At 51.8% G+C, this 8481-nt stretch overlaps 1 protein-coding gene across 6 annotated transcripts in view; it reads right to left on the bottom strand.

The window, feature by feature from the left end:
- Positions 1 to 2737, bottom strand: part of SLC8B1 (solute carrier family 8 member B1) — a 34926-nt gene extending 32189 nt beyond the window's left edge. For 2 of the 6 annotated variants that reach the window (XM_064578416.1, XM_064578421.1), the window contains exons 1-3: positions 2573 to 2736; positions 2055 to 2210; positions 655 to 892 (exon numbers count right to left, since the gene is read on the bottom strand). In XM_064578416.1, coding sequence (XP_064434486.1) covers positions 655 to 765 — 111 coding nt within the window. In that variant the 5' untranslated portion in view covers positions 766 to 892; positions 2055 to 2210; positions 2573 to 2736. Of the gene's footprint in view, positions 1 to 462; positions 581 to 654; positions 893 to 2054; positions 2211 to 2572 lie in introns of all 6 variants that reach the window. The other 4 variants (XM_064578420.1, XM_064578417.1, XM_064578415.1 and 1 more) reach the window with 4 other exon arrangements.
- Between the last annotated feature and the right edge of the window lie 5744 nt (positions 2738 to 8481).

The raw sequence follows: 8481 nt of genomic DNA on the forward strand, positions 1-8481 counted from the left end.
TCTCCCCAGGGAAGCCAGAGAGCTCCTCTGAAGACATAAATCAGACTTTGACATCCCTCTGCCTGAAACTCTCCATGGGCTCCCAACTACTGTAAACAAATATCATCTCCTAGCCTCAGCCTATAAGGCCTTTTGTAATCTGGCCATTACTACCTCTCCATCCTCATCTCTTAATGTTCTCCCCCTCACTCACCCTGTTCCAGCCATTCTGGCCCCCTCACTGCTCCAGGAACATACTAAGCTTGTTGTTGCCTCAGGGCCTCTGCGCTTGCTGTTCTCTGCCTGGAATGTTCTTTTTCCAGATTTTTCCAGATGCCTTTATAAGTGACTTACTTTTTCCATTCAGGGCTTGGCTCAGAGGTCACTTCCTCACAGAAGCCCACTCTGAAATATTTGGAAATACACCCTCCCCATCACAGCTCCCACCCAAAGAGGTTATTTGCAAAACCCTTAACATCTTACCACCTGAAATTTACATGTTTGCTCCATGATCTGTCCTCCCAGAAGACTGTTAGCTCCACGAGGGCAGGAATTTTTGTCTGTATTGTTCCCTGGTATACCCCAGGGTTCAGCTCAGTGCCTGGCACATAGTAGATGCTCAGTAAATATTTGTGGATTAGATGAATACACCCACCCCTGATGCCAGCTTCCTACCTGGATGCTCACGTCTTCCGTGGGAGTCTGGTTCACACCTAAGGCTGAAAACTGGGGGCCAATGTGGGCCCCTGTAAATGGGCCCCTGGCCCCGGACACCGTCTCCACCATCAGCAGTCCCACACAGAACAAACTCAGCACTGGGTGCAGATACAGCTGACCCTGCGGAGCCTGGCCCTCACTCTCCGCTCCCCCTTCGGCAGTGTTTCACTTCCAAACAGCCGGTCACTCCGGTGGCCTGCAGAGAGTGAGGTGAGAAGGAGGGACAGTGTCACCAAAGAGCCTAGGCCCCAGGAGGAAGGGACTGAAAACTTTTTCAGTTGAGGAACTGCCCTCCCCGCTAACCCCACCAAAGGAAAACAAATGTAGAAACTCATTCTGGATGGAGGCTCTTTGGAAGGCCCCAAGGTCCCCGCTCATTTCGCATGCAGGTTAGTTATGCCCTTCTTCCTAGGTACCCCCGATAGTGTCTCCATGGAGATGGAGGCCTCTCCCACCCACACCCAGCCCCTAGCCCAAGACTGGAATATCAGGGCTGGAAGGAGGAATCCCAGGACACCAGAGGAGATTTCAGCTCGGGGGCGGGGGGGGGGGCAGCTGGGGAAAATCAATACAGAAGGGGGCAGTGGTGGGGACTTGGCAAGCCCTCAGAACAACAAAAACATACTTCTGGGGGTGGACGTGGCCTCCACCAATTTGAGACAACTAAGCAATGCTGTTCTATGTCTTCCAGTGAGCTAAGCACTTATCACAGATGACCTCATTTAATTCCCGCAACTGGCCAAGGGGAGGTACTTTTAATATTTCCATTTTACAGATGAGCAAACCTGGGCACAGAGCCAGGTCTTTGTCCTCACTCAGCCACTGTGCCTCACCTCTCTCATCCAGTCCCCAGGACAACCATGGAGATGTCATTGTCCCCGCCTGTCTTACAAAGGAGGGAACTGGGCTCAGAGCAGTTCCCTAACCTGCCCAAAGTCACAAGGCAAGGTCACAAAGCCAACCACAGCTTCTCTGATGGGGAAATCAAGGCCCAGAGGGAAGTGAATTGCTCAAAATCACACAGCATGTTAGCAGCAGAGCTGAGCTGGATTCTAGCATCTGCCTTTTACCTCAAGACCAGGGCAAACCCAGCTTCAATCCTTCCAAAGAAATCAAACTGGGAAAAAACCCAAGTCCTTGGCACACCAATTTCCTTCTTTTGGCTCTGCGCACGTTGTAGATGAGCATGTTTTGTTTTTGCCATCAACAGAAACAAAGTCCAGAAAACGTTACTTTTTTGTAATTCTTTGCATAGATATTTCTCAATGACCTGACAGGACAGGAGTGGGGAGGAGGCTCCAGAGGAAGAGAAGGGAAAGGGGGCGCAGAAAAGGCCTGTCCCAGCTCTCTTTTCTCACCTGTTAACTTGCCCCTCTCCTGTTGTTTCCTGGAACTTGGCACAGATTTGGAACCAGACTTGGAACCAGACGCTCCAGCTTTCCAGTTCAGTCACATTTAGGAGCTGTGCGGCCTCGGGGAGGTCACTTCACCTCGCCGAGCTTCCGATTCCGCATCTGCAAAATGGAGACAAATGCTGGCCCACTGGGGCATACAATAAGAGCTCAATAAATGCCTGCATCTCTAGTGTGCCTCCTCTCTATTGGCTGCCTGTTTCTTGTCCTCGTTCACAAGGGAGCATTTATTGAGCACCTTCTGTGCGCCTGTCCGGAGCCCTACGCACAGACCTGCAGTCCCGATAGGAAGCCGCGGGTACAGGAAGTTGGGGCTGCAACCCCATCTGCGGCTGCCCTTTCTAGGTACGACACCCCGGGGAACGTCAACGTGCTGTTTCCCAGTCCTTGACGGATGTTGAGAAGTTGAAGTCCGGGTGCCGGCCCTCAGGCGGCGCCCTGGCGGACGGGGAGGCTCCCCTTACCTCCAGCCGGGCCTCGGACCCGCCAACTCCGAACCTCGACCCCGCCGGGCCTCGCGGCCTTCCCGGTCCCCCGCCGCCAGCCCGCGCTGCCCGAACTTCCCCCCACCCGTCACCGCCGATCCGGGGGCCCAGCGGGTGGCAGAGTCCAGGGCACTTCCCAGGCTCGGCCCGGGCGGGTCCGGGTCAGGCCCTGCCCTCGCTGGCCCCGCCCAGTGACACGCCCCCGACGGCTGGCCCCGCCCCCACCCTTAAAGGCACAGGCTCCCGCGAGGTCCCGGGACTGCCCCCTTTCTTTCAGTCCGGTGCCTGTCGGTCGGCTTGTGCCGCTAAAGCAGAAGCTAAGTAAAAATCTGTCGGGTAAAGACTGCAGGAGGCCGGAGAGGGGGCAGTTAGGGGATGAAACTAGGGGTTTTATTTCCAGACGCTTCTGGGAATCAGGGGGGATAAGGGGCGCTTGAGAAGGTCCCAGGAGGGGCAGGTCCCGCCTCACCCACAGATATTCCGGCCGTCCTGCCTGAAATGCCTGTTTGCGAGATCTCCTGATTAGGGTCAGCACTCCCCCTCGTAGCATCGCTTTTAAAAGAAGAATATGGCAAATAGACAAGACAGGGGAGTCGGAGCTGCACTCATACCCCTCCCCGATTCCCAGCCTCTGGAGAGGTTCGGGTCCTCGCCGTCTTTCGTTGTGCGTGGTGGCAGGGCAGTGGGCTGGAACTGGGGCAGACGTCCCCTCCGGGGCAGCCTCGCAGCCCGCCCCCGCTCCTGCAAATGCACCTCCGACGCCTCCGCCCAGCTCCCTGGCCGCCCAGCCTCCCCATCACCTGCAGTCGGCGGCCCCACTCCCAGCGCACGTTCGGGACCCCTCAGCGTCCAGCCCTCGCACCCCTTTCTGACCTCCTCTGGTATCCCCGCCGCCACCCCCTCCCGCCCTGGCCCGGGAAGGGCTCCCCATTCCCCGAACACCCTGCTACTTACACATGGCCCGCAACCCTGCTCCTTCTGAGGTCCCTGCCCAGGATGCCACACTTCCCTTTTCCACCCCCACAAACCCTTGCTCATGCGCCTGGCCCACCTCAAAGGCCTGTCCTCCACCCTCCCCCGCCAACCTCCACGGCCTTCCCCCCAACCTCCATCGCCCCCACCCTCCCCGGTTCCTTACCTTCAAAGAGAACATACCTCCGTCTCCCCACTCTGGGTGGGATGACACTGTGGTCCAGAGCATGTTATATTTGGAATCTCAGGGCGTCTGGTTTCTGTGCAAACTTTGGTAAACACACTCTTTGAGCCTCACTTTCCTTCCCTGAAAAATGGGGATGATAATAGTACCTACCCCATGGGGTCCTTGCAAGATGAAATCCAATGCTGTGTGTAAAGCCCTGGGCCCCATGCCTGGAGGCTGAGTAAGTACTCCCTCCATAGAAGGATTATTCCATGAATCCTGCAATATAGGGACTGACATGCCTGATCCCCCATCAGCTGGGAGCCCATCAGAGCAGGGGGAAGGCCAAGCTCACCTGCATGCAAGTACAGGCAGCCAGCACAGGGCGCCCGCAGCTCCTGTGTGTGTGGGGCAATGACTGAGCCCGCTCTGGGGTCAGCTGCTCCCCAGCCCACCTGCTGTTTTGGGAAGTAGCTCCAAAACTGCTGAGTTTGGAGCCAAAGTCCATCCCTGAGGGGCCCTGACTGGTACTTGGTGGCCCAGCCAGTGTAAGAACTCAATGTCAACATCCTAGGTTAGCTGGTTGAGCGGATCACTACCTCCTTGTGTCCCAGGGCAGCTGGGGTTGGTGGGGGATGGGGAGAAGAACCTGTGTTCAGAGATCCCAGGAAAGAGCCAAGGCAGGAAAAGAAGCATGGGGAACAGAGAGGGGAGACAAATGGGGCCTGAGACACAGCCCCCCTGGTTTGCTCTCGCTCTGGTGGACAGTGTTCTGGGTTAGGGCCAATTTCCCAGTCTGGGAAAGGCCATTTTGACATCACAGACTCATCATAGGAGGACCTCAGAAGTCACCCAATCCAGGTTCAGATCCTAACTCTGCCACTTACTGACTAACTTGACCTTGGAAAAGTCATTCAATCTTTCTGAGCCTCAGTGTCCTCATCTGGGGAATGGGGTTAAGAAGAGCACCTGCAGGGCACTCACAGGACTGTAGTCAGGATGCACTGAGATCATACATGTAAACCCCATAGCCCACTGCCCGGTTCTTGCAAAAGCTGGATACACGGAAGCTGCTGGTATTATTATCACCGTCATTATTATTGCCGAGGGTAGAAGGACCTGACAATGGTCTGACACACCGTAGATGGAAATGTTGGTTGTGAATGAAGGATTTCGTGCTTGTATCAGGTATCTAGAGCTGTCATCCTCAAAACAACCACATTTTATTATATATCGGGGTTTCTGCCGGTCAAAAATTCGGGAAGGGCTCAGCTGGGTGGTCCTGGAGCGGGTCTCTTATGCGCTTGCGGTTCAGCGGTGGCTGGGCTGGGGTGGCCGGGGGCTGCCTGGACGTTCCTCTTTCTACATGGGGTCTCGGGGCCTCTGCATGGGGTTTCTCTGCATGAGTTATCTCTGGGCTTCCGCAGAGCGTGGCGGCCTCAGGCAGCCGGACTCCCCAGATGGCATAGCCAGGGATGGAGGCAGCTCTGACTATGCGTGTGAAGGTTCCAGGGGACCGGGCAGTGGCCGCATTGCCTTTTATGACTTGGTTGTGGAAGTGACACTGTGTCACACCATGGGCATAGGCCCACCCAGAGTCAAGGAGAGGAAACAGACCCCACCTCTCAGGGGGAGATACGTCCAAGTTATGTCAGAGGAAGAGTGGGTGATGTGTGAGCTCTCGATGTGACTATATCTGGAAAGTACGATCTGCCACCCTGCCTTACTCCACAGAGGTCACCAATGGTGCGTATTTAGGTGGCAGGCATAGCAGCAGAGGGGAGTTATATTTTGGAGGTAGGAGGAGAAAGGACCCTCAAATCCCATTGGGTGGACAGCTGCGTACAGCATCACACATGGGCTGGTCTCGTCCTCAGCATCTTATGAACAAACCCCAAAAGAATAAAAATCAATAAGGACTGTTTATTGAAGACTTACATTTGTAGCGAGTGTTTACATGCTTGTCCCATCTAACAGCCCCATGGGGTGAGGGCTACGGTGATCCCCATTTCGCAGAACAGGGAAACTGAGGTTCAGGAGGTAAAGTGACCCAGCCCCAAGGCATCCACTGGGAAGCGGCAGAGATGGGATTTGCACCTAAATCTGTGTGACTTCAAGTGAGTCCCCTTTACCACCCTGAGCCAAACGTCCTGCATCACTCAAAGGGAAGGCCAGCTCTGCCCCACACCCAGCACCCCTGTTCAGCTTGCCCAGGGCATGGCGGCAGTCCCAGGAATAATGCAAGTACCTCGGGAACGTGAGCAGAAGTGGAAGGCTTGAAGGGGTACGTCAAAGAGGAACCAGGGAACCAGAAATTTCAGTCTTAGCCAAAGGCCCAGAGACTTGGAAAGTTCCTTCAGGATGCCCAAGTCTTACCTGAAACCAGTCCAAGTTCCTTCTGGATCCTAGCAGCCCTGGGAGTGAGCAAATAGTCACATCGCACCTACTTAACCGCCCCCCCCCCAGGGACGCAGCGCTCACTACCTATTACAGCAGCTCAGTTACCAGAGAAGCGTCTTCATTGGCATTGCCAGGGGGAGTCGCCATTGGAATAATCCTTCTAGAAAGTGAGTTGGCAATTGATAGCTGTCCATCCTAAGAGCCACAAAAACAGAGGTGCCTGTGCTCTGGAGCGTTTCTGAGTGAAGAAGAGAAGATGTGAGCCATGCTGTCCGCACAAGTGTTCAGGACAGCGATCTCTAAAGTTGTGTGACAGTTAGAAGCCCCCTAATGGTCTGGCGACAGTGGATCAGGTAGACATCTCTGGGATCTCCTGGGAAATGTTGCCATGAGGTCGTTTCACAGTCTGTTTTTCTTTCCCTTCTTCCTATGCCTCCTCCTTTGTCAGAGAGAGAAAATCTGCTTTTCTAGAACGTCCTCACCTCAGCTCTAGCACTGCCTCATGGAAGTAATTTAGATGACAGGTGGTGTGCAGAACTGAGAACTCTGAACTGAGAGAAGAAGGGCTGAGGCCAGAGAACAGTGCACCCTGGCTCCATGCTTTATCTGCCTGGTGCCTCCCTAGCATCATGTTCTAGAAGGCCTTCCTGTTCCTGGGGAACATCTGGTTCACCTCCACCAAGATATTCCATATATACTTGGCTTCCTCTTCCAATGGAGGCTTATAATTTATTTGCTTGCTTGCTTTATTTTTTAAAATGTTTAAAATTTATTTTCATTTTTTAGAGAGATGTTGAGTGGGGGAGGGGCAGAGGGAGAGAGAGAGAGAGAGAGACGATCTGAAGCAGACTCCATGCTCAGTGTGGAGCTGGACACGGGGCTCAATCTCATGACACCGAAATCAAGAGTCAGGTGCTTAACCGACTGAGCCACCCAGGCGCCCTTTTGAGATGTGTTATTGTGGACTATATTTTATATGCAAAATAGGGCAAAAATATTTATTTACAGTTAAAATAATAAAATAAACACATAAATACCCTCCATTCAGGTTAAAAAACAGAACTTTATCAGTACCTTAGGAGTCTCTGAAATCACCATCAACTTGATGATTGTGTAAATCATTCTTCCATCGTATGTATAAAGCTTTCTTTTGTTTCATATATGTATGAAATATATGAGAATGTATATGTCTTATTTCTAATGTATTTTATTTGACACGCATAACAACACAGGAAATTGTTACATATTGCTATATATTATGTATACGTAAATATGTTATGTTATAATGCATGTTATATACATTACATGTACATATATACATTTATCACTATATAAGTATTCCTAAGCAATGACTTCTTTTGTTCTGCCTGTCTTTGAACTCTATGGAAATTGAACAGTATTTTTTATATTCTTCTGCAACTTCTTTCCTATACCATCCTGTTCATGGCCTTCATCCCTGTTGTGCCATGTACCTTCAATTCATGCATTTTCAGTTCCGTGTCATCATCATTGCCTGACTGGGCCAGGGCTTATGGGACATTTTTCCGTTGATGACTATATGTGGTCTGTTCCTGGGGTTGTTGCTACCAATGACATCTTTTTACACGTCTCCTGGTACGTGTGCAAACAAATTTTCCTAGGGTGTGGTGTCAGCCAGCATTCAACCAGGAGAATAACCAGGAGGAGGTCGAGATTCAGAGGTGTATTGCAAAGAGGGGATTTACAAGACTGTGGGGCCTGGTTGGGTAAATCCAAAACCCAGAGGGCGGGCTGGGGGAAAAGTCTTGGGCATGAGCCATCACAAGTAGAATTTCTTCTTTGGGGAAGCGTCAGCTCTGCTCTTAAAGCCTTTTGACAGATTGGTTCAGAACTACCTAGATGATCCAGGATAGTCTGATTTGCTTGAAATCAACTGATTATGGACTTTAATCACATCTATAAAATTCCTTCATGGCAACCACTAGCTCAATGCTTGATGGAACAACCAAGGACTATAGCCCAGCCAAGTTGACATATAACCATGACCTTCATGGTCGTGAACCAGGAAGTGGGATTGCTTGGGCCAGAGCAAGGAGCAGGTGGGAAAAGGATCACAGTGTGCGTTTTTACACATGACATCATTCATTTGTTTATTTTGTTATTGGAAGGGCAGAAAGAATGGCTGTTGAAGTCTGAAAGCCAATTCAATAAATGATGAATTCATTCTGCCCTCCTACCCCTTTCTAAGGACCCACCCCCCCCCTACCCTGCCCCTGCCCTGCCCCAGACAACCAGTTAAGAGCAGGTGTATGCAAATATATGCATATAGGTATCCCAACTCTGATTTCATTAAATTTTTTTTTAAGATTTT

Source organism: Mirounga angustirostris, unplaced genomic scaffold (genome assembly GCF_029215605.1).
Source record: "Mirounga angustirostris isolate CCGP_5_RB_7025 unplaced genomic scaffold, mMirAng1.0.hap1 SCAF_14, whole genome shotgun sequence".
NCBI classification, from domain to species: domain Eukaryota; kingdom Metazoa; phylum Chordata; class Mammalia; order Carnivora; family Phocidae; genus Mirounga; species Mirounga angustirostris.